At 49.7% G+C, this 26689-nt stretch overlaps 1 protein-coding gene across 2 annotated transcripts in view; it reads left to right on the top strand.

Moving 5' to 3' along the window:
* The window catches only part of RASGRF1 (Ras protein specific guanine nucleotide releasing factor 1), a 127020-nt gene that overhangs the window by 5751 nt on the left and 94580 nt on the right, over positions 1-26689 (top strand). For both annotated transcript variants that reach the window (XM_029051886.2, XM_029051885.2), the window contains exons 2-3: positions 19046-19152; positions 23856-24003. In XM_029051886.2, the coding sequence (XP_028907719.1) occupies positions 19046-19152; positions 23856-24003 (255 nt within the window). The remainder of the gene's footprint in view (positions 1-19045; positions 19153-23855; positions 24004-26689) is intronic.

The raw sequence follows: 26689 nt of genomic DNA, 5'->3' as shown, positions 1-26689 counted from the left end.
CGCTCACAACGAGTTTTCAGCCGAGTGTCTTTGCATTATGTCTCTGGGCTTTGCCATTTGCCCAAATTTTATCCATTTTTTAAAAATGGTACCTGCTAAGCGCTTACTATGTGCCAAGCACCGTACTAAGTGCTGGGATAGAACCAAGATAATTAGGTTGGGCACAGTCCCTGTCCCAAGTGGGGCTTACAGTCTTAATCTCCATTTGATGAAGCACAGAGAAGTTAAGTTACTTGCCTAAGGCCACCCAGCAGGCAAGTAGCTCATTTATGGGCACTGTGTCTTTGCACTGTGTATCTGATGATGATGATGATGGTATTTCTTAAGAGCTTACTATGTGTCAAGCACTGTTCTAAGCGATGGGGTAGATACAAGCAAATAAAATTGGACACAGTCCCTGTCCCACATGGGGCTCACAGTCTTAATCTTAGTCTTAAAATCAGGTAATTGAGGCACAGAGAAGTGAAGTCACTTGCCCAAGATCCCAAAGCAGGCAAGTGGTGGAGCTGGGATTAAAACCCAGGTCCTCCTGACTCCCAAGCCCATGCTCTATCCACTAGTCCATACTGCATCTGTATCTATGCTTTGTTTTTTCTTTATTATGGGCAACCTCATCTTTGCACCTGACAGGTCCTAGTGATTTGCTCCACGACAGCTTGAGCGGTATTAGACATGGTGTACAGTTCTCTTTAACACTCCCTGTATTGGTGTCATGATCTGGAGGGCCTCTCTCTCTCTCTTTTTTTAATAGTATTTGTTAAACACTTACTTTGTGCCAGGCACTATACTAAGTACTGGGTAGACACAAGTTAATCAGGTTGGATGTGATCCATGTCCCACTCGGGGCTCACAGTCTTAATCCCCATTTTACAGATGAGGGAACTGAGGCACAGGTAAGTGAAGTGACCAGCTCGTGGTCCCACAGCAGAGAAGGGACGGAGCCGGGATTATAACCCAGGTCCTCTGACTCCCAGGCCCGGGAGTCCTCTAGGTCATGCTGCTTTTCACTGTAATCCTAAACCAGGTCATTGGCAAACCAAGGGCCGGACAGCATGTTTCCCATGCATCAGTAGACTGTAAACTCATTATGGGCAGGGAATATGTCTATTTTGTTATATTGTCCTCTCCCCAGCGCTTAGTACAGTGCTCTGCACACAGTCAGTAGTCAATAAATACGATTGACTGACTGAATTAACCAGACAGTGGATTTGCTAAACATCCTAATTCACCTCTGAAATGTTGAGAAAACTCCCACCGATTGGCAATTAACCTGGGAGCGGCCACGGTATGATTTCAGCTTCAGGCTTCTGGCGGCCTGTCCCAGGTCCTGGGGCGAAAATCCCTCCACTGTCCAGTCATCGGGGTACTGTGGAAATAGTGGCATCTTCCCCAGCCCCTGGCTCCTGCAAAATTTAAATTCCACTTCTAACGGACATCGATTTCGTCGACCGTGGAGGCGATGAGTTTTTCTCCTGCCTCCGTCATCGCCTCGGAGGGACTGTCAGGGGGCCTTGGGAATAAGGACCTGCAGGAGCCTCCACCCAATTCTTGTGGGATGCAGTTTCTGCTGACACCTGGGAATCTTCAGCCTCGGCCTAAGTCAGCCTTGGAGCCTTTCTTGCCTACGAGGAGCCAAGAGCTGAGTTTAACCCGCCTCTGTTTAAAGGAATCACCCTGGGCCCCAGGAGGGACTGGAAGGAACCAGACTAAGATGCTGTTGTCCAGGCAACCATCTGGGTAATCCTTTTTTTGTTTTTTTGTTTTTTTTATGGTAGTTGGCAAGTGCTTACTATGCGCCAGGCACTGTTCTAAGCACTGGGTTAGATACAAGCTAATCAGGTTGGACACAGTTCCCGTCTGACACGGGGCTCACAGTGTTAATCCCCCTTTTTCAGATGAAAGAACCGAGGCACAGATAAGTGACTTATTTTTTATGATTTTCGTTAAGCGCTTACTATGTGCCAGGCACTGTACTAAGTGCCAGGGTAAATATAAATTAATCAGCTGGAAAAATGTCCCTGTCCCACAAGGGACTCTCAGTCTTAATCCCCACTTTACAGATGAGGGAACTGAGGCACAGAGAAGTAAATCGATCTACCAGTCAATTAAATAATATTTGAGTGCTTCCTATGTGCAGAGCACTGTACTAAGTGCTTGAGAGAATACAATACAGCAGAATTAGTAAACACTTTCCTTCCCCATAACGACCTTACAGTCTAGCGTCTTTGCATTATGCCTATGGGGCTTTGCCATCTGCCCTGATTTTATCCATTTTTTTGACTTGCCCAAGGTCACGCAGCAGGTGAGTGGCAGAAGTGGGATTAGAACCCAACTCCTCCCACTCCCAGGCCCATGCTATAACCACTAGACCGCACTGCTTCAGCGGCGGTCCCCTCCAGCTGGAGATCGGAGATGGCTCCAACTGGTCTTCGGCCTCCGTACTGTCCAAACTCTCCTGGAGTATCATGGGTTGGAGGGGCCGTTTATCACATTCCTGGGTTGGATCCCTAGGGTTTAACGGCAGTGACCAGTGAGGCATCCTTAGCCCCATTGTGGCCACGCACTGAAACCCTGAACCGCCCCCTTGTATCGACATCTTGGATTAATGGCGGCTCCCGGGGCTCCAGTACAATGAGAATTCCACATCCTCACTGCCCGTCCCTAAAACGAATCGTTCTTTGTAGTAAAAGAAGATGCCACCAGCTGCCAAATTCACCTTTACATATTTGTCTGTGTGTGTCTATGCATGTGTGGATGTGGATGAAGAAGTCAGTGAAGACTGCCCCAGTCCTGACCATATTATGCACACAAGAAGTCTTCCCTTGTTCATTCATTCATTCATTTAATCGATCAATCATATTTATTGAGCACTTATTGTTGCAAAGCACTGTACAAAGCACTTGGGAGAGTATAATAGAACAATAAACAGTCACATTCCCTGCCAACAACGAGTTTACAGTCTCCAACTGTTGTGTTTTTGGTCCGTGTTCATTGGCGCTGTTTTCGCTTTGGCCTCCGTCTGTCGATCACCTTGAGTCATTCCTTCTCCAGGGGCAGCACTCCAGGCTGCTCTGTTTGCCACAACTTGCTCCCAGGGTTTGGCTAATAGTAATTATAATGAGGGAGGTGGAATTTATTAAGCACTCACTACGTGCCAAGCATCTGGGAAACACTGGGTGAGGTTCAAAATAAGGAGATTGGACACAACTCTGCCCCAGAAAAGAGTCTGCAGTCTAAGAAGGAAGGAACACAGATATTTGATCCCCATTTTACAGATGAGGCAGAGGGAGCTTCCTACAAATAGCACAGCAGGTAAATGCAGAGGTGGGACTGGAAGTCGGGAGGCCGGCATTCTAGTCCCGTGCTCTTTCCACTAGGCTTTCCCATGGAAGCAATGTGGCTTAGTGGATAGAGCACCAGCCTGGAAGTCAGAAAGACCTGGGTTCTAATCCTGGCTCTGCCACCTGTCTGCTGTGGGGCTTTGGGAAAGTCACTTCACTTTTCTGTGCCTCAGTTGCCCCATCTGTCAAATGGGGGTTAACACCATAAGCCCCATGTGTGGGATAGAGACTGCATCCACCCCAATTTGCTTGTATCCCACCCCAGTGCTTAGAACAGTGACTGGCACATAGTAAGCGCTTAACAAATATCACAATTATTATTATTATTCCCTATGAGATAGCATTGTCTGAAACTTTGGAAAGAGCTGGGGCCTGGGGATCGGAGGACCTGGATTCCAATCCTGGTTCCACCATATACCTGCTGTGTAACCTTGGGCGAGTCACTTCACTTCTCTCTGTGGCTCAGTGCCTCTGGGCCTCCGTTTCCTCATCTGTAAAAATGGGGATTCAGTATTTCCATGGCCACTTGTTGTGGCAGTTGAATGAGAGATCTAACCTGACCGGACCTCTCAAATCTGGATCCAGATCTGGAAATCTGGAAATCACATCTGGAAAGGAGATTGGACATCCTCACCCAGCAGATTTCCATCACCATTATTATTTTCATAACCAACCCGATTTGCTGGTTTCCACCCCAGAGCTTAGTACGGTGCTTGGCACATAGTAAGTGCTTAACAAGAATTATTATTATTATTACCTATAAGATCAGCTACTAAAGCCCTAGCACCTGCTTTTTTCCCCATCCTTAGACAAACTTCACTTACTTGGGGTTACCACGCACAAGAACTGGATGGGTCGGGGGAGTGTGGCCTAGTGGACAGAACCCAGGCCTGGGAGTCAAGACCCTGGGTTCTAATCCCGGTTCTGCCACTTGTCTGCTGTGAGACCTTGGGCAAGTCATTTCACTTCTCTGGGCCTCAGTTACCTCATCCGTAAAACAGGGGTTGAGACTGTCCAACCTGACAAACTCGGATCTACTCCAGTGCTTAATATAGAGCCCGGCACATTGTAAGCACTTAAGAAATACCATTTAAAAAAAAAATGGTGAGTCGAGGGAACCAATTGTGCTCACTATCTGCCAGGCACTGGTCTAAATACTGGGGTAAATCCAAGTTAATCAGGTTGGACACAGTCCATTTCCCGGTATTTGCTAAGCACTTACTCTGTGCCAGGCACTGTACTAAGCCCTGGGGTAGATACAAATGAATCAGGTTGGATACAGTCCACATCCCACCTGAGGCTCGCAGCTTTAATCCCCATTTTACAGAAGAGGTAACTGAGGCCCAGAGAAGTAAAGTGACTTACCGGACTCACAGCAGTCAGCTAGGTGTGGGCAGGGAATGTGTCTGTTATTTTGTCCTGCTGTCCTCTCCCAAGTGCTTAGTACAGTGCTCTGCACACGGTAAGTGCTCAATAAATATGATCGACTGACAGGTGGCAGAGTTGGGATCAGAACCCAGGTCCTCCTGACTTCCAGGCCTATGCTCTGTGCAGCTGCTGTTCCCTGGTGTCCTCGGAGTGGCCAGGCCTCCTGCAACTTAGTTGCCCAAACCCAAGCCCCAAATGGCTTATCTGACTGGGAGCCCAGATCGGGACTAGAATCAGAGCTGGGGCCAGGACTCAAAGTCTCCCTTCAGGGACAGCGGGACCGACGGCACTCTTCATGTGACTTGGGGGGTAGAGCCCAGGCCTGGGAGTCAGAAGGACCCCAGTTCTAATCCTGGCTCGGCCACATGTCTGCTGTGTGACCTGGGGCTGGTCACTTCACTTCTCTGGGCCTCAGTTACCTCATCTGTAAAATGGGGATAAGAGCGTGAGCCCCTTAATGGACAGGGACTGTGTCTGACCTAATTAACCTGTATCTAACCCAGCACTTAAACCAGCGCTTGGCCCACAGTAAGCGCTTAACAAGCACCATAATTATTATTGTCATTATTATTATTACCGGGTGCCTGGGATTATTCCCAGCATCCTCTGAGGAAGGATGGCCACTTGACCAGAACCCACCATGCCAGGTCTATGTCGGAGACGGAACCGTCCAGTCGACGGGATGGTTGGCCCTGCCCCCAGATGGCACGGATGTCTCTAGCTCCTTTCTAGCCGCGGAGAAGGAAGTGGAAAGGAGCCCTTCAGATGGAACGCAAGCACTCGCTCTAAAGCCCCTGGAGAGAGACTATATTTAGACGGAGCCCTCGTCAGGTCCCGGTCTCTCCCCACTTCATCCTTCCCAAGCAACATTCAGCTCATTGTCCTTGAGGGGCAGAGGGGAACCGCTCGACTCTGGGATTCAGAGGGAAAAGATGGAGAAGGCACTGTGATAATGGCAACGTTGCCAGAGCCATCAAATTCAAAGGCTAATTAGGGCTCTTCAGCTTTCTCCCTCTCCATTTTCCCTTTTCCTCTTTCCCCCTCCCCAGCTCCTTCCCCCCACGCCACCCCCACCCCCCAACTCTATTCGATCTTGACTGCGGGACCAGGTTGGGGCCCAGGTGTCTGTCCCCCATCCCCCAGATGTGGGCCAATTTCTGTTGAGCCTAATTCGACCCAGGACCTGTTTCTTCCCCCCCGGCTGGGTTCCATGGGTGTCCATGGGCAGAGTCGGCGGTGGGGCTGGGGGGGGGAGGGGAGGGAATTATGGGTACTGTGCCCCCAGCTTGGGGAGGGGAGCAAATCCAGGAGCTCTCTCTTCCCAGTCAGAGATCTGGGGGTGAGTCCACCCTGCACACGTGCCTACCTTGCACACGCCCACACACCCCTGCACACAGCCCACCCTGCACATATGCCTACCTTGCCAGCAATGCCTACCTTGCCAGAATACCCACTCTGCTCATGTACCCTCCCTGCACACAGGCACACCCTGCACACACACTCCCTGCACATATGCCCTCCCTGCACACACTCACTTGCTGCACACACATGCAGCCTGCACATACTTCCACCCTTCACACCCTGAAAACACACCCACCCTCTACGTGTTCCTACCCTGTACACACGTGCCCCTTGCACACGTACCCACCCAGTACACTCACCCACCCTGCACACGTACACCCCCTGCGCACACACTTTCTCCATATGGCTTCCTCGCATCCCACTTCCAATTCTGGGGAGAAGCACGTTGGACCAGCTCCTTAGAATAATGCAGCGTCCTCTGTCAGGGAAATGCATTATTTATCCAATTCCCTGGAGCCGCTTCTCTAGAACTAGGAGGTACTATGGGGAGAATAATGATTTTCCAGAAGTTTTTTTTTTCTTTTGAACTCTATTTTCTTCCTAATAGCATCGTAAAAACCATGGTTAGATAAGGGTGAGAAGAGGCTGACTGCAAGCTCCCTTCAGGTGGAGCTATCTTTACTTCACACACTCTGCACACATGCCCACCCTGCACACGTGCTCACCCTGCACATGCATCCACTCTACAGACATGCCTACCATGCACACGTGCCCACCCTTCACATGCATCCATCCTACACACACCCACTGCCCACGTTCCCACCTTGCATACGTGCTCACCCTGCACAGGCACTCACGCTGCACCCTATCTCTTCTCTCACCGGCTCCCAAAGACTCTCCCAGAGTGAAGTGTCTGCCCTCCGAGAGCACGACGTAAGCTTGTGTTGGACTGGTAGATGGGAGGACACACTGACATTTCATGGGTCGAAATTGGATCCTTCTGGATATACCACAGACTGGAAATTTTCTAAGGCACAAAAGAGCACAGGTCTCTCAGTGACTTGGAGCAAAGCGGGTGAAGCTTGCTTCCAAGACATCTTTCCCAACAGACCATCTGGGTCTCCACAAGCCACTCATTAGTCCTGAAGAAGGTGGATATCGTTTCCAGCAGTGGTATTTATTGAGCGCTTACTCTATGCAGAGCACTGTACTATGTGCATGGGAGTGGCGTAGTGGTTAGAGCACAGGCCTGGGAGTCAGAAGGAGCTGGGTTATAATCCCAGCTCCGCCACTTTTATGCTGTATGACCTGGGGCAAGTCACTTGGTTTCTCTGAGCCTCAGTTTCTTCATCTAGAAAATGGAGATGAAGACCGTGAGCCCCATGTGAGACATGGACTGTGTCCAACCTGATTAGATTGCATCTACCCCAACTCTTAGAAAAGTGCCTGCCACATAGTAAGCGCTGAGCAAATACTACATGATCCCTACCTTCAAGGAGCTTTCAAGCTAAGTCGATATCCCTTGTGTCCTGGGCTCAGATCCACCAGTTTGGAACCAAATGGCCAGAAGTATTTGGTTAAGAAGCAGCATGGCCCTAGTGGATAGAGCCCAGGCCTGGGAGTCAGAAGGACCTGGGTTCTAATCCTGGCTTTGCCACTCGTCTGCTGTGTGATTTTGGGCAAGTCTCTTCACTTCTTGGTAACTCAGTTGCCTCATTTGTAAATGGGGAAGAAGACTGTAAGCCCCATGTGGATCAGGGACCATGTCCATCCTAATTAGCTTGTCTCTGCCCCAGCATTTAGTACAGTGCCTGCACATAATAAGCGCTTAGCAAAGTCATTAAAAACTATTTGGTGAATCAATCGATCAATCAGTACTCAGTAAAAGTATTTATTGAGCACTTATCGTGTGCAGAGCACTGTACTAAGCGTGGGGTGAAGCCCCCGTCCCCAATGGATCCCTTTTTTCTCCCCGTATCCTCGTTTCCCCAGCCCCTGAACCCTACATATTTATCTGTTTTGGGGGAGCCACAACTTCACTGTCCAAAATTCCACATCTTCACAGGCCCCAGACCAACTACTTTCAGCAATTTTTTTTAATAGTATTTGTTAAGCACTTACTATGTGCCAGGCACTGTTCTAAGCGCTGGGGTAGATACAATGCAATCAGGTTGGACACAGTTCCTGTCCCACAAAGGGCTCACAGTCTTACTCCCCATTTTATTCATTCATTCATTTGATCATATTTACTGAGCACTTACTGGGTGCAGAGCACTGTACTAAGCCCTTAGATAGTACAATACAGCAAATAAAGAGAAATGCTCTGGGCATGTCACCCCCCTCCTCAAAATTCTCCAGTGGTTGCCTAACAACCTTCATATGAAGCAAAAACTCCTCACTATTGACTTCAAAGCTCTCCATCACCTTGCCTCCTCCTACCTCGCCTCCCTTCTCTTATTCTACAGCCCAGCCCGCACACTCTGCTCCTCTACCGCTAACCTCCTCACTGGGCCTCGTTTTTACCTGTCCCGCCATTGATCCCTGGCCCATGTCCTACCTTGGGCCTGGAATGCCCTGCCTCCTCACATCCACCAAATTAGCTTACTTCCTCCCTTCAAAGCCCTACTGAAAGCGCACCTCCTCCAGGAAGCTTTCCCAGACTGAGCCCCTCTTTCCCTCTGCCCCCTCTCCCCTCCCCATCACCCCGACTCCCTGCCCCACAGCATTTGTGGATATATGTACATATTTATTATTCTATTCATTTTATTAATGGTGTGAATATATCTATAATTCTGTTTATTTTGATGCTATTGATGCCTGTCTACTTGTTGTGTTTTGTTGTCTGTCTCCCCTCTTCTAGACCGCAAGCCCGTTGTTGGGTAGGGATTGTCTCTATCTGTTGCCGAACGGTATTTTCCAAGTGCTTAGTACAGCACTCTGCACACAGTAAGCACTTAATAAATATGATTGAATGATGAGTATGGGGGGAAACAGACACCAATACAAATAAACAGGCATTAAAATAAATAAATAAAATTATAGATATATACATATATCCATAAGTGCTGGGGGGTTGGGGGAAGGTGGAAGAGCAAAGTGAGCGAGTCAAGGTGATGCAGAAGGGAGTGGGAGCTGAGAAAAAGTGGAGCTTAGTCCAGGAAGGCCTCCTGAAGGAGGTGCACCTTCAGTATGGCTTTGAAGGGGGTAGGGTAATTGCCTGGTAGATTTGGGGCTGGGGGGTGGGGAGTGCTAGGCCAGAGGTAGGACGTGGGCCGGGGTCGGCGGCGGGACAGGTGAGATGGAGGCATAGTGAGAAGGTTAGCACCAGAGGAGCAGAGTCTACAGGCTGGGATGTAGAAGGAGAGAAGGGAGGTGAGGCAGGAGGGGAGAGGTGATGGAGTGCCGTAAATCCAGTAGTGAGGAGTATTTGTTTGATTCAAAGGAGAATAGGCAACCACTGGAGAATTTTGAGGAGGGGGGTGACATGCCCTGAGAGTTTCTGTAGAAAAATAATCCAGGCAACAGAGTGAAGTATGGATGAAGACGGGAGAGGCAGGAGGTTGGGAGGTCAGAAAGGAGGCTGATGCAGTAATCTAGGTGGGATAGGACGAGGTAACTGAGGCATGGAGAAGTAAAGTGACTTGCCTAAGGTCTCACAGCAGGCAAGTGGCGGAGTCAGTATTAGAACCCAGCTTCTTCATTCATTCATTCAATAGTATTATTGACCGCTTAGTATGTGCAGAGCACTGTACTAAGTGCTTGGAATGTACAATTCGGCAACAGATAGACAATCCCTGCCCAGTGACGGGCTCACAGTCTAATCGGGGGAGACGGACAGCAAAGCACAACAGAACAAAACAAAACAAGACATCATCAAGATAAATAGAATCAAGGAGATATACACCTCATTAACAACATAAATAAGGTAGTAAATAATATATATAAATGAGCACAGTGCTGAAAGGAGGGGAAGGGGGAAGAGCAGAGGGTGGAGGGGAGAGGAGGGGAGGGCGGACAGAGGGAAAGAGGGGGCTCAGTCTGGGAAGGCCTCCTGGAGGAGGTGAACTCTCAGTAAGGCTTTGAAGAGGGGAAGAGAGCTAGTTTGGCGGATGTGAAAAGGGAGGGCGTTCCAGGACAGTGGTAGGATGTGGGCCAGGGGTCGACGGCGGAATAGGCGTGAACGGGGGACCGTGAGGAGGTGAGCGGCAGAGGAGCGGAGTGTACGGGGTGGGCAGTAGAAAGAGAGACGGGAGGTGAGGTAGGAGGGGCAAGGTGATGGAGATCTTTGAAGCCAAGAGTGAGGAGTTTCCACTAAGCCACTGCTGTTTTCAGTGTCGAGAGACAGGGACCAAAACCACTAGTTGCAAATCTCACATGGGTGAGATTTTTTGTGAGCAGAGGAACCTGGAAGTTTTTTCTTCCCTTGAGTTTCGGCTTCGCCCTTGGAGGATGTGTCCGGGAGAGGGGCACCAGAAGAGCAGGTTTTGTCTGAGGAGTCAAAAGGGCACTGGTCCCTGGGCTCGGAGAAATTGGGCCAGGTATAAAAGAAAGTATTCTTCTTTTGGACAGTGGGCTCATCCTTGCTAATTGTGATTGCTTGTACTGGATTCTTCCTGCCAAGGATCCTCCCTGCCCTCTGGCACGGACCTGGCACAGATAGGCAGGGAAAGGGCACCCAAACATCTTGTAGGCCAAGGCAAATGTGAACTTGCGAGACAATTGAGAAGAAGTTCTGGCGCGCATCCCAAGGAAAAGAATAAAATCAAACGGCTCAATTGTTCGGAAAGATCGGCGAAGCTCCTAATGACCAGCCCTGCTCGCGTGCCACCCTAGGTCGCCTTCTCTCCTTCTTTCTCTATTACCCCTCCCCGTCATCTCTCCACCCCTTCCCCCCGTGTATTTTCTAGTGCCGGAGAGGACCAGGCTTTCTCCTTGTTATCATCAGAGTGGCTAGGGAAGCAGTGTGGCTTAGCGGATAGAGCACGGTCCCGGAAGTCAGAAGGACCTGGGTTTTAATCCCAGCTCTGCCACATGTCTGCTCTGTGACCCCAGGCAGGTCACTTCACTTCTCTGGGCCTCTGTTACCTCATTTGGAAAATTGGGATAAGAGTATGCGCCCCATGTGGGACAGGGACTGTGTCCAACCTGATGAACCGGTATCTACTCCTGTGCTTAGAACAGTGCTTGGCACATAGTAAGCACTTAACGAGTACCATTATTATTACCTTTCTCCCTTTGCCCATGCCTGTCTGGCCCCTGACCACATTCTAGTGCAGAAGCAGCATGGTTTAGTGGCTAGATCCTGGGCCTGAGAGTAAGAAGGACCCGGGTCCTAATCCCACCTCCACCACTTGTCTGCTGTGGGACCTTGGACAAGTCCCTTCACTTCTCCAGGCTTCAGGTTCCTCATTTATAAAATGGGAGTTAAATACAGGTTCTCTTCTAGAGCTTAGTACAGTGCAATGCACAGAGTGAGAGCTTACTAAATGCTACTGCTACTCATCCTTCCTCTCTTTATTGTGAGCCCATGTGGGACAGGGGCTGTAGATTATACAATGATCTTTTATCTACCCCAGGACTTAGTACAGTTCTGAATGAAAAGTGGTGTGCCGATGCTTTGTATTATTAGTTGTATTATTATTATTATTATATTTTTTCCGTGTATTCCTGTCTCCAGTCTCCATGCCACCCACTTCTTGACTTTTATTCCCCCCTGAAGCCCCAACTCTCTCTTCCCCTCTCTCCCCAGTCCCCAGCCTCTGCGTGGTTGATGGAGGCCTTGTGGATTGGAAGATCAGCATTTTCCACCTAAGGCGAATTTTCCACCTGGAGTGGAAAACTAGACTGGAGCCCCGGGGTAGGGGCGAGTCAGAGACAGAGCAGGGGGATTTGGAGACGGAGCAGGGCGAGGCAGACAGATGTTCCTCCAAAACCCAGGGCCCGTGGACCTGAGAAAGCTAGTGGGGATAAGAAGCAATCGAGAGGCAGCCAATACTTGGGGCAGAAGGTCCTTGGGACAGAAGATCTGCCTCCATCAATGAAGCAATCATATTTATTGAGTGCTTACTGTGTGCAGAGCACTGTACCAAGCACTTGGGAGAATCTCCTTCTGTAAACTCATTATGGGGAGGGAACATGTCTGCTAATTCTGTTGAATTGGATGCTCCCAAGCGCTCAGTACAGTCTTCTGTACACAGTCATGCTCGATAAATATCACTGATTGAGTCAGTGCTAAATTCATTAAATTGTATTTATTAAGTGCTTACTGTGTGCAGGGAACTGTATTAAGTGCTTAATAATGGTATTCTCTGTGCAAGGCACTGTACTAAACACTGGGGTGGGTCTGCCAGGTGTTTTGAGTGGAGCGGCAGAGAGCCAAGGAGACAGAGTCCGCATTCTATCTTGAAAGCTCATTTGACGTGGTTTCCCTAACCTGCTACAACCTGCATCCTCTAGACTCTAAGCTCATTTTTGTTTTGGGGTTTTTTTTAAAAAAATTAATGGCATTTTGCTAAGCACTTACGCTGTGCCAGACACTGTACTAAGTGCTGGGGTAGAGGCAAGCTAATCAGGCTGGACACATCCGATGTCTCACATGAGGCTCACAGTCTTAATCCCCATTTTACAGATAAAGGAACTGAGGCCAAGAGGAGAGAAAAGCTAGGAGATTTTGTGGAGGAGATAGGGTGAGCACCCACCAGGTATGCAGTGTGGCAAAAAGGCAGGGCTTTTGTGGGAGCAAGCTGGGCAGAGCATGGGAGAGGCAAAGGTCTCATGATTCAGGGAGGCCTGATTTCTGACCCCCTTGGGACTCTCTGGTCGTGTCTTTTCTTTTTAAATGAATTTGTTAAGTGCTTACTATGTGCCAGGCACTGTACTAAACCCTGGAATAGGTACAAACTAATCTGGTTTGATATAGTTCACGACCCACATGGGTCACTGCCTTAATCCTCGCTTTATAGATGAGGAAACAGAAGCTCAGAGAAGTAAAGTGACTTGCCCAAGGTCACACAACAGACAAGTGGCAGAGCCGGGATTAGAACCAGGTCCTTTTGGTTTCCCGGCCTTTGCTCTATCCACTAGGCCAATCAATCACTCAACTGTAGTGATTGAGGGCTTTCTGTATTAAGTGCTTGGGAGAGGACGATATAACAGTATAACATTCACATTCTCTGCTCACAACAAGCTTACTGTAGAAGCTATGCTGCTTCTCTATGTGCTTAGCACATAGTGCATGCTTAACAAATCCCCCATTATTACTGCTTTTTTCACTATCCTTACACAGGGAAGAGTTCTCACACCTTATATTGGCAAGCAGATTCGCTAAAATCACTCACCCCTAAAGTCGGGCCTGGATATTCTGCTCTGTTTCTCCGGGTCCCGGACCTCACGACCACAAACTCGACTGAGTCTACAGTGGTCAGGGCACTGTACTGGGTGCCTACTAGACTGCGAGCTCACTGTGAGCAGGGAATGTGTCTGTTTATTGTTATATTGTCCTCTCCCAAGTGCTTAGTACAGTGCTCTGCATACAGTAAGTGCTCAATAAATACCATTGACTGACTGACAGAACCAGACCAGTCAAAGGCCAGACTTTCCCTCATCAAACCAAAGAAAGGCCTACCTTACTCTCAATCCCACAGGAGAGCCAGGGAGAGAGGATTGAACTGTTTGATCTTTAACATGGTTGGGAGGGACTTGGTGGTGGGGGGTGGGGGGTGCAGGGCGAGGAGGGGAGGAAGTCGCTGGACAGTTGCACTGAGTTATTCTTTTTCACCAGGGAAGGCTTCTCGGAAGAGGTAGGCTGTAACGGAGCAGGAGGGAGCGTGGGCAGGAAAGGAGGAAGAAAGCTTGGCAGAGGTAGCAGAGGAGGAGGAGGAGGAGAGGGAAGGATTAGGGGAGACATGTGGTGGTGGGAACATAGCACCGCCCTAGGAGAACTTGCCAGAGGGGAAAATAACAAAAAGAAACTTGGGTAGGTGGGTGGGCACAGACGGATTTGGGGAGATTTCAACGGGCGTACTCAGTTCTCTGAATGATGACGCTTCATTACTGGGTCGATAAATATGCCCCGTCCACCCCCCAACCCTGCCTACCCTGGACCGTGAGTTCCTCTAGATTGTAACCTCCTTGTGGGCAGAGAACGTGTCCACAATCTTTGTTGAGTTGTCCTCTCCCAAGCGCTCAGTACAGTGCTCCACACACAGTTAGCTCTCAATAAATACCATTGATTGACTGACAGGCTCTCCAGCCAAACCTCCCCTTAACTGTTCTCCTTTAGACTGCGAATACATTTTGGGCAGGGAACGTGTGTGTTACTGTTGTACTGTACATCCCCAAGTGCTTAGTACAGTGCTCTGCACACTGTCAGGGTTCAATAAATACCACTGATTCAATAGTAGACTCTCCAGTTTCCAGCTCCTTGAAGGCAGGGAACGTGTCTACCAACTCCGTTGCATCGCCCTCACCCGAGCGCTCAGTACAGCGCTCCACACATAGTAAGTGCTCCGTAAATACGAGTGATTGACTGATTAATTGACCTTAGAGGGTTGAGAACGGTTGCGGCCTCCCGCCCCAAGCAAGCTCACCCCTCACCAAGGGCTGACTTTTCCTCAGGTCAGAGAGACTACTAGTCGATCACTAATGCTCCGTTGTCTCCTTATTAGTTCGGTTATTCGATGTCGTATTTGACATTTCATTACACGCCGCCCCCCCCATCACCGTTACCCGTTTCCTAGGAAACCAATGAGAGGCACATGAACCACTAAAACAACACAGGCCAAGGCTGCCACTGTGACTGACAATTAGCACAAATACAGTAAATGTCAAAGGAAGCTAAATATAGGTTACACATGGAGCTCGATTATGCTGCTTGCCAGTGGCTTATTTCGCAGGAGCTGGGTCTGGGGAGGGTCTGAGGAGGGGAGGGGGGCTTCCCTTGACTGGCTCAGGGGTCCGGATCTACTCCCTGTCCCCCATGTGGCTCACAGTCTTAATCCCCATTTTCCAGATGAGGGAACTGAGGCCTAGAGAGGTGAAATGACTTGCCCAAGGCCACACAGCAGGCAGGTGGCAAAGCCGGGATTAGAACCCAGTTCCTTCTGACTCCCAGACCCGAGTCTGTGCCGAGAACCGTAGCAAGTGCTTAGGAGAGGACAGTACAAGAGAATTAACAGATGCTTTCCCTGCCCATAACGAGCTCACAGTCTAGAAGGGTCCCTCCAAATGGAGCCCCCAAATTCCAGATTCCGTGGGGAAGCAGTGGGCATTGGACAGCCCGAGGAGAGGAGACACAGTGACCTAGTGGAAAGAGCATGGAACTGGGAGAGGGAGACCTGGATTCTAAATCTGACTTTGCCACTAACCTGCTGTGTGACCTTGGGCAAGTCACTTCACTTCTCTAGGCCTTCATTTCCTCAATTGTAAAATGGGATTAAATACCTGCCCACCCTTTCCCTTAGACCACAAACTCCATGTAGGAGAGGGGCTGACCTGACTGTATTTTCTCTACCCCAGTGCTTGACACATAGACCTCTTAACAAATACTATTATTATTATTATTATTACTGTTACTGTTATTTGAGAAGCAGCGTGGAAAGAGCATGGGCCTGGGAGCCAGAAAGCCTGGGTTCTAATCCCAGCTCTGTCACGTGTCTGCTGTGTGACTTTGGGCAAGTCACTTCACTTCTCTGTGCCTCAGTTACCTCATCTTTAAAATGGGGATTCAATCCTACTCCCTCTTACTTAGGGAGCCCCATGTGGGAGAGGGACCGGATAAACTCATATTTACTCCAGCATTTAGAACAGTGCTTGGCACATAGTAAATGCTTAACAAATGCCATTACCATTATTATTACTATTATTATTGTTATTATTCTAGACCCAGGAAAGTTTTGGTTGACAGAACATGGAATTGTTCTTCCCCAAATCCAATCACACCAGGATGAGGGGCACCAACTGGAGCTTGAAAGTGAAAGATTCTAATGAACAGAAAGAAACGCATCTTCTCCCGCCGACAAGAGGCAAACAGGAGGAATTTGTTGACATGAGACGGGCAGCAGAAAACATTAGCGGGTTTCAGGGGAGTTGGATCAATCCATGGGATAATGCATACAATAGATTTATGTGGTAGACATGCTCCCTGCCCTCAGGGAGCTTACAGTCTTGGGAATTATTTTGGTATTTGTTAAGTGCTTACTATGTGCCAAGCACTGCGCTAAGAACCTGGATAAATTAATCATCAGTCGTGTTTACTGAGTGCTTACTGAGTCCAGAGCGCTGTATTAAGCACATGGGAGAGTACAATATAACAGAGTTGGTAAGTACATGCTCTGCCCACAACGAGCTTCCAGTTGAGAGGGAGTTTACAGTCTAGAGGGTAATAACAAGACAAGCCAATCGGACATGCTCCCTGTGGGGCTCCCAGGCTAACGCAGGGAGTGGGCGATTAATCCCCGTTTTCCAGATGAGAAAACCGAGGCCCACAGAAGCTAAGTGACTTGGCCAAGGTCCAACAGCAGACAAGTGGCAGGGTGGGGATTAGAACGCAACTCCCCTGACTCCCAACCTTCTGCTGCATTTCCTCTTCCCCCATTCTATTAGTCATGTCTATACCTTCACTCTTAGTTCTAGTATATTTACTACCGTTTTATGTCTACCACTCCGTTAGACTGTAAGCTCCTTGAGGGCAGGAATCGTTTCTTTACCATAGAGGGTTTTAATGCGATTATTAAGAGAGTGGGTCCTGCTGAGAAGCAGCATTGTCTAGTGGATAGAGCACGGGCCCGGTAGTCAAAAGAACCTGGGTTCTAATTCCAGCTCTGCCACTTGTCTGCCATATGACCTTGGGTAAGTCACTGCACTTATCTGGGCCTCAGTTACCTTATCTGGAAAATGAGGATGAAGATGGTGAGCCCCACATGGGGACTTTCCCATAACTGTGTACAGCACCACCATCCTTCCTGTCTCACAAGCCCGTAACCTTGGCATTATCCTTGACTCCTCTCTCTCATTCAACTCCCATATCCAGCCCATCACCAAATCCTGGCGGTCTCACCTTCACAACATCGCTAAAATTTGCCCATTCCTCTCCATCCAAATTGCTCCCATGTTAGTACAATCATTCTATGCTGCTTAGATTACTGCCTCAGCCTCCTTTCTGACCTCCCAACCTCCTGCCTCTCCCAGCTCCAGTCCATATTTCCCTCCGCTGCCCAGATTATCTTTTTACAGAAACATTTAGGGAATGTTACCTCCCTCTTTAAAAATCTCCAGTGGTTGCCTTTCCAACTCTGTATCAAACAAAAACTCCTCACTGTTAGCTTTAAAGCTCTGCATCACCTTGCCCCTCCTACCTCACCTCCCTTCTCTATCCCAGCCCGCACACTTGCTCCTCTGGTGCTAACCTTCTCACTGTGCCTACGTCTCACCTGTCTCACCGCCGACTCCGGGCCGTCCTATCTCTGGCCTGGAACGCCCTCCCTCTTTAAATCTGCCAATTACTCTCCCTGCCTTCAAAGTCTTACTGAAGGCACATCTCCTCTAAAAGGCTTTCCCAGACTAAACCCCACTTTCCCTCATCTCCCACTCCCTTCTACATCACCCTGGCTTGCTCCCTTTGCTCTTCCCCTCCTCCCCGTCCCAAGCACTTAGGAATACATATAGATAGATAGATAGATAGATAGATAGATAGATAGATAGAGAGATAGATAGATAGATAGATAGATATAGATAGATAGATCTGTAATTACATTTGTTTATATCAATGTCTGTTTTCTTGTATTGATGTCTGTCTCCCCTCCGCCCTCCGCCCCCCGCCCCCAACTGTGAGCTTGCTGTGGGCAGGGATTGCCTCCCTTTATTGCTGTATTGTACCTTCCCAAGTGCTTAGTACAGTGCTCTGCACCCAATAAGTGCTCAATAAATACAAATGAATGACTGAATGAATGAATGAACGAACTGTCCTAATCCTAGCTCCGCCACTCATCTGCCAGGTGATCTTAGGCAAGTAGCTTCACTTCTCTGGGTCCCAGTCCCCTCGTCTGTAAAACGGGGATGAAGACCGTGAGCCCCATGTGAGACAGGGACTGTGTCCAACCTGATTATCTTGTATTTACCCCAGTGCTTAGTATGGTGCCTGGAACACAGTAAAAGCTTAAAAATGAGCATTAAAAAAGGTCACATCACTTCTCTGTGCCTCATATACCTCATCTGTAAAATAAGGATTAAAACTGTGAACCCCATCTGAGTCAGGGACTGCGTCCAACCCGATTATCTTTTTCCATCCCAGTGTTTAGTACAGTGCTCTGAACGTAGTAAGCGCTCAATAAATCCCATAAAAAAATGCAAAGAACCAGAACCTGGCTTCTAATCCTGGGTCTGCCATTTGTCTGTCATGTGACCTCAGACAACTCGCTTCACTTCTCTAGACCTCAGTCCCCTCATCTCTAAAACGGGAATAAAGACTGTGAGCCTCAGGTGGGGGCAGGGACTTCATCCGACCTGACTACCTTGTATCCACCCCAGCGCTCAGTATGGCGCCTGGCACATAGCAAGCGCTTTAAAAAAAGCCACTTCACTCTCTAAGCCCCATATACCTCATCTGTAAAACGAGGATGAAGGCTGTGAGCCCGAAGTGGAATGGGGACTCTTTCCAACTCGATTACTTGTATCCGCCCCAGGGCTTAGTAAAGTGCCTGGAACATAGAAATGCTTCACAAATACCATTAAAAAACCCCCAAAAATAAGCAGCAAGGGGGCATTGCTAGACCCCTCCAGTGCCCATTCCTTTGGAGCTGTGGCTGGGATGGGCCAGTCCCTGGGTGTCCCCGCTCTTCCCCTACCCCTATCCTGGGCCGTCAACCCTGCTTGGACTTGGCAGAGGGGTGGGGGCTGAGGGGCCCAGCCATGCTGCGGCCCCGTAACGTTCTCTGCCCCTCTGTCCCCCTCCCCCTCTCTTCCTTCCCCTCTCACAGCATTACTTCACCGTTAACTTCAACCACGACAACCAGAAAGCCCTGGAGCTGAGGACAGAGGATGCCAAAGACTGTGATGACTGGGTGGCTGCTATCGCTCGCGCCAGGTATGTGGGTGATCCTGCCCCCTCGGATGGAGGTGGGACTGATGGGGTGCCCCTACCCAGAAGTGGCTGCATCAGTGGTCCTGGAAATCCAAATGGGAATTTGCTCTGCAGATTCCCCTGGGATATTAGGGAAACAGCTTCTCCCGTGGGAGAAGCAGTGTGGCTTAGGGGAAGGAGCATGGGCTTGGGAGTCAAAGGTCGTGGGTTCTAATTCCAGCTCTGCCACTTGTCAGTTGTGTGACTTTGGGCAAGTCACGTAACTTCTCTGTGCCACAGTAACCTCATCTGTAAAACGGGGATTTAATATTGTGAGCCCCACATGGGACAACCTGATTACCTCGTATCTACCCCAGCACTTAGAACAGTGCTCAGCACACAGTAGGCGCTTAACAAATACCACCATCACCATCATACTAATGGGGGCTTTCCCTCCCCCCTGCCCCACACCCACCCACCCTGGATTTGCTGATCAATAAATCCATTAATTGAGCATGGCCTAGTGGATAGTGTCCCGATCTAGGAGTCAGAAGGACCTGGTTTCTCATCCCAGCTCCAACATTTGTCTGCTGGGTGATCTTGAGCAAGTCACTTCTCTCAGTTTCCTCACCTATAAAATGTGAATTAAGACCGTGAGTCCCAGGTGGGACACAGATTGGGTCCAACATGACTATCTTATATCTACCCCAGTGGTTGGAACAGTGCCTGCATATAGTAAGCGCTTAATGAATACCACAATTATTATTTATTGAGCACTTACTGTGTGCAGGGCACTGGACTAAGTATTTGAGAGAGGACAAGGCAACAGTATAACAGACTCGTTTCCTGCCCACAGTGAGCTCACAGTCTAGAGGATGGAGCTAAAAGGGGAGGGATAATGAAACCTAAATGTGGAGAGATGATATAAATCTCCATTGCTCAGGCCTCCCGGGGAGCCATCCATCTCCCCAAGAGTCCTGGGTCCATTTCCCCTTCTGATAGGGAAAACAGAGTCTCAGAGGAGAGCGACCTCTGCACATTTTACAGAGGAGAGGAGAGGGAGGTGAAAGGCCTCCGCTCCTCTGTGTATAAAGCACGGAGGACAGGGACCTCAGTACGTTACAAGCAGCCTGGCCTGATGGATAGAGCAGAAGCCTGGGAGTCAGAAGGACCTGTATTCTAATCCCAGCTCACTGTACTAAGCATTCGGGAGAGTACAACAATAATAATGATAATAATTGTGGTACTTGTTAAGCGCCCCTCTCAGGGTCACACTTGGAGAGTTTCCAGTAGTCTACCGGTCTCGGCTGTGGGAGGGTCAAGCCGAGGCATACCCATCCAATTCCTAGCTTGGGCAGTGGCTAGAGAGTGGAAGGCAATCTGCTACAAGTCAAAACTCCCGGGTGCCGGGCAGCAGCGGTATGGGAGAGAGTCGAGGGCGGAGACTCGAGTTCACTGAGAGGAAGGAGGCAATGGTAAACCACTTCTGGATTTTTACCAAGAAAACTCTATGGATCCACTACCAGAACGATTGCAGATGGAGGTGGGGCGTTCTGAGAGAGATGTGCCCTGGTGTCGCTATGGGTGGGGGACAACTTGACAGCATAAGACCAGACGAGATTTGTTAAGCGCTTTCTATATTCCAGGCAGAGAAGCAGTGTGACTCAGTGGAAAAAGCATGGGCTGGGGAGTCAGAGGTCATGGGTTCAAATCCCGGCTCCGCCACTTGTCAGCTGTGTGACTTTGGGCAAGTCATTTAATTTCTCTGTGCCTCAGTTCCCTCATCTGTAAAATGGGCATTAAGACCATGAGCCCCACGTGGGACAACCTGATTACCTTGCATCCCCCCCAGCACTTAGAACAGTGCTTTGCACATAGTAAGCGCTTAACGAATACCATCATTATTATTTATTATTACTAGGGTAGCTACAGGCTAATTGAACTGTCCCACATGGGGCTCATGGTCTTAATCCCCATTTTGTGGATGAGGGAACTGAGGCACAGAGAAACGAAGTGACTTGCCTAAAGTCATGCAGCGGACAAGCGGTGGAGCCCGGATCAGAACCCAGGTCCGTCTGACTCCCAGGCCCTTGCTCTAGCCACAAGGCCCCGCTGCTATCCCAGATCTGCCACTTGTCAGCTGTGTGACTGTGGGCAAGTCACTTAACTTCTCTGTGCCTCAGTTACCTCATCTGTAAAATGGGGATTAACTGTGAGCCTCACCTGTATCTACACCAGCGCTTAGAACAGTGCTCTGCACACAGTAAGCGCTTAACAAATACCAACATTATTATTCTCCATCGACGAGTCTGTGGGAGGGGAGAGCAACTGGCCAAACCCAGCTGGAAACCTCGGCGACAATTTCACAGCGGAGCGTGGTTGACATTGAAATGCAATGGATCCTAACCGGCCCTCAGTAACGCCGATAGTAGTAGTAGTCCTCGTAGTGGTGGTAGGTAGTAGTAGCAGTAAGTAATGGGAGGAGGAGGAGGAATGGTAGTAGGAATGGTGGTAATAGTAGTAATAATACGGGTAGTAGTCATGATAATAATGATGGTATGTGTTATGTGCTGAGCACCGTTCTAAGCGCTGGGGCAGATACAGGGTGATCAGTTTGTCCCACGTGGGGCTCTCATTTTAGTACCGTAATGGTAGTGTGAATGGTGGTAGTAGTAATAGTAGTGCAGTATTTATTAAGCAGCTACTATGTGAAGAGCACTGTACTAAACCCTGGAATAAAATGCCCAGGTGACCATTAGACAAGGACCCCGCTCCCCTAGGGGCTCACGATCTAAAAATGAGACGGAGAGGGTAGTGGTGAGTGGGATTCTTAACAGACACAGTCAAGAGAGTGAAGTGTTGGGAATATAAAAACAACATCAAAGGCAAAGATGGAAGTTCAGCGGGTCTGAGGACAAAGAGGGCGGATAGGAGACACCCAGGTCTCCCCAATGTTCTCGCTGCCCAACTCCCCGCCACAGGGCATGATGGAAGCAGGGGGAGGGGAGAGAGGCCCGATGGGAGGGAGTCAGGGGCGCCCGGTAGTTTCGTGCGGGCGTCTGCCGATGGGATAATGACATGTTGTTCAGTGAGGCTCTCTAGGGTCTGCAAAATGTACACAGAGATATAAAGAGCCCTTGGATTCCAGCATAGAAATTACCCGCCGACAGCAGCCAGATTGGAAGGCCAGAACATTAAACCTGCAATCCCGCTTCAAAACACCTTTTTCCTTAAAGCCAGGAGTCATCTCAGAAAGGGGTTACATCCTGCCCCCAAGAACCTCTTACTTCCCTGCACTGGTGCTGGGAGGTCTTGGCTAATCGGCAGCCTCTCTGGTTCTGGTTCCGGCCCACCGACTCAAGGCAAAGCGGACTCCAGACTAACACAGCCCGGACCAGCTGGAGACCTGCCTCCTTTTTTTGTAATCTTGAATTGCTTTTATTGTGGTATCTGTTAAGCGCTTACTATGTGCCAGGCACCGTACTAAGCACTGGGGTAGGTACAAGCTAATTGGGTTGGACACAGTCCATGTCCCACCTGGGGCTCACGGTCTTAATCCCCTTTTGACAGATAAGGGCAGTGAGGCACAGAGAAGTGAAGGGACTTTCCCAAGATCACACAGCTTGCACGTGACAGGTCCGGGATTAGAACCCAGGTCCTTCTGACTCCCAGGCCCATGCTCTTTCCACTAGGCCTAGCTGTGCCTCCTCCTCCTCCTCTTCCTCTGCTAAGCCGGGAGGTGATGGTAGAGGATTAAAGATCAAAAAAAGGAAACCTGGAAACAAACCTGCTCCCTGCCCCTTCCCCGGTTGGCTTGGGGAAGGGAAGCAGTGTGGTCTAGTGGTTAGAGCTGGGTGGGGGTACCACACAAACCCTGACCCAGCCACCCGCCCCCCAGCTGGGGTTCCCTTCCTTAGCAAGAGAAAGTCAGATGTGCCATCCGGGTCACGTCGCCGGCTCTAAAGGGTGCAGGAAATCTCCTCTGCTGTCCTTCTTAGGGTGCTGTCCTGGCAGAGGCACACCATTCATTCATTCATTCATGCATGCATTCAATGATATTTATTGAGTGCTTACTGTGCTTAGAGCACTGTACTAAGAGCTTGGAGGAGTACAATGCAACAATAATCGGATATGTTCCCTGCCCACGACGAGCATATGGGACCCCTTGGTGTGTGCCTTGGGCAGCTTCCGTCCCCAAGTTGGGGAGGAAGGGAGGCCAAGGCGGAGAAAAGGGGGGTTTGCTTCCTGCTGCTGTGCCATCTGGAGACGATGAGGAGCGGAGGTCATGGGTTGGCTTAGTCTTGGGGGTGAGGGGAGGAGCAGGGTAGGTAGGGTGGCACCTGGAGGTGATAGGAACCGGAGCTGGTGGGCCGGGCCAGACTCCAGGGGCGAGGTGGGGAATAGGGTGGATAGGATGACATCAGAGGGTGACCACCACCAGAGCTGTCAGGCTGGACCAGTTTCCACGGGGGAGGGGAGGAGCAGGCCAAACTGACGTTGGGAATGGCCCTTTGGCATTGGGAATGGCCCAGCTCTGCAGTCGCCAAAGACCCACTGTGGGGGCCTGGCATTCTCCAGAGCTCTGAGACTTTGCTGGACTCAGCTCTTCCCCCTCCCCCCTCCAGGGCTGGGGGCCAGGGGTGGGCGGGGATTCGGGGAGGAGGTGGAGAGGCGGGCTGACCAAGGAGTCCGGAGCCATTAACAACAACACCGTGTCCGGCCGACAGTTACAGGAACATGGCCACGGAGCACGAGGCTTTAATGCAGAAGTACCTCCATCTACTCCAGATCGTGGAGACAGAGAAGACGGTTGCCAAGCAACTGAGACAACAGATCGAGGATGGAGAGATGGAGATAGAGAGACTGAAATCCGAGGTAAACCAGAGATCACTACCGGTTCTCGTTAGGCCCAGGCCGGAGGATGATTTGGGACCGTTTCACCTGGGCTCAGCAATGCTCCCCTCTTTATTCATTTATTTTGTGTGTGTGTGTGGTGTTTGTTAAGAGCTTCCTATGTGTTTGTTTGAGTCTTTTGTGGTATTTATTAAGGACGGATAATTCAAATTCCACTAGTTTCCTGCAAAGGAGGGGTACCTTTCTTGGACCCCTTGTTTTTCCATTCTCTGCATCGCTAGGAGCGATGGATATCTTGGATCATCATCAATGGTATTTATCTAGTGCTTATTGCGGGCAGAGCATTGTGCTAAGCGCTTGGAAGAGGACAGCGCAACAGAGTTGGCAGACGCCTCCCTGCAGTAAGGAGCTTACAGTCTGGGGATCACTGAAATGCATGGATAATTCAAATTCCACTAGTTTCCCGGAAGGGAGGGGGCCCTTACTTGGATCCCTTGTTCCTCAGAGGGAAGGCCACAGCAAATGGGAAGAAAGGACAGCAATATGGAGAAGCAGCATGCCCTAGTGGGTAGAGCACGGGCCTGGGAGTCAGAAGGACCTGGGTTCTTATCCCTGCTCTAACAATCATCTACTGCGTGACCTTGGGCAAAGTCACTTGACTTCTCTATGCCTCAGTTTCCTCACCTGTAAAATGGGGATTAAGATATTGAATCCTAAATTGCACAGGGACTGCATCCAAACCAATTAGCTTGTACCTACCCCACCGTTTAGAATACTGCCTGGCACATAGTGAGCGCTTAACAAATACCATCCTTATTTATTATTGTGGAGGCGACACCCACGGTTTCTGGGGAAACCTCCCAGATTGTTGGAGACTATCTGCCCCGGTGGTGTCTGAACAGCGGACGAGACCGTCTGGGGCGATTCATGCTGAAATTTCCCAGTTCCCTGGGGCTGACCAAACTGCCCACGATGAAAGTTAACTTTGGAAACGAACCCCTCTGCCCCCCACCCCAGAGGAATGCCCCTCCAACCTGGACAGGTGAGGGGTCTGGTGGGGTTTCAGATCTTTGTAGCCGATTCATTCACTCCAGTCCGGGTCAGGAGCCTAAAAGGGTCCAGAAAAGCCGCTCCCAACCACAAGCTGTTCGGGGTGAAGTGCCCTGTTGTTCAGAGTGGCAGTGGTTTGTTAGGGCAGGACAGTGTCCAGGATGTGGGGCTAATGACCCCAAACACACCAGGACTGGGCTGCTTTATGTTTCCGAGGGCCCAGAGTGCTGAAGGCCAATCCCCTGCACCCACCCAGCCAACTCTTCCCTGCCCCAGCTCTGTCCCTCTGCCCCAGACCTGCCCCTCTGTTCCCCCTGCCCTTTTTTAGGGCATTTGTTAAGCACGTCCTCTGTGGCAGGCACTCTTCTGAGATACAAACTAATCAGGTTGGACAATGTGTCCAACCTGTCCCTGTCCCACATGGGGCTCACGGTCTTCATCCCCAAATGAGGGAACTGAGGCCCAGAGAAGTGAAGTAACAATAATAATGATGATGATGGTATTTGTTAAGCACTTACTATGTGCCAGGCACTGTTCTTAGCTCTGGGGTAGATACAAGGTAATCAGGTTGTCCCACGTGGGGCTCATAGTCTTAATCCCCATTTTACAGATGAGATAACTGAGGCACAGAGAAGTTAAGTGACCTGCCCAAGGTCACGCAGCAGACAGGTGGAGGAGCCAAGATTAGAACCCACATCCCTCCAAACTCCCAAACTCGTGCTCTTCCCACCAGGTGCCCCAGCCCTGTCCCTCTGCCCATCTCTTCCCAGCCCAGTCAGGTGAACAGGCCCAGAATTCTCCCTCTCCCCCAAAATAGTACTTCTTTCTTCTCATCTTCTTCTTCAACATCACCCTCATCATCGCCATAATGCCCATTACCATGCTACTCTCCACATCACCACCACTCTCATCATCCTTAACATTAACAAACATTTAAGAGGTTCTGGTCCGTGTGTTCCACTATGTAGGTAAAACAGCCCTGCACTTAAGGAATTGACAATAAAACTAGAACCTTTCCCAGCCCATAATACTCCATCAGTGGGCACATAGAATCCAGAAAATTCCTCCACCTAGGGAATGTAACCAAAATTCGCATTCACCACCCTAACCCCAGTAAGTGAAAGCACACTCCACTGCCACTTGATACCAGGTAGTTGTATATCTATATCTCTATACGCTTCTTCCAACTCTGTTGAATCGTACTCTCCCAAGCTCTTAGTTTGATGCTCAGCACACGCTAAGCACTCAATAAATACCATTGATTGATCTGGTTTAGGCTGCTGACTCCAGCCGGGTCTGATTTTCTGAGCTGCCCATTTCTAAGAATGAAGACCACTGGTTTTTTTTCCCCTCGTCCAAAAAGGGAGCTGAACGTTGCAGGCGAAATTCTAAAATTAGCCCTCAAAGTAGAAGGGGATCTACCTACTTAGCAATTGACCGTCAAGAGGAGGGACAGCATTGTCAGGGAAATTAGCACTTAAGAGCTCTCCAAGGCCTTCCCCTCCTACCTCCCTCCACAGGCCCTCTCCTGCGATCCTTGGAAGTCAGATTGAAGAATCCACTTCCATACGTCAAAGTGCAGGATGGCCTAGTGAATAAAGCCCAGGCCATGGAGTCAGAAGGTTCCAATCCTGCTCCACCTCGTCTGCTACATCAC

This window comes from Ornithorhynchus anatinus, chromosome X1, assembly GCF_004115215.2.
Source record: "Ornithorhynchus anatinus isolate Pmale09 chromosome X1, mOrnAna1.pri.v4, whole genome shotgun sequence".
Taxonomy (NCBI): domain Eukaryota; kingdom Metazoa; phylum Chordata; class Mammalia; order Monotremata; family Ornithorhynchidae; genus Ornithorhynchus; species Ornithorhynchus anatinus.
This window is presented reverse-complemented; position numbering and strand designations above follow the sequence as displayed.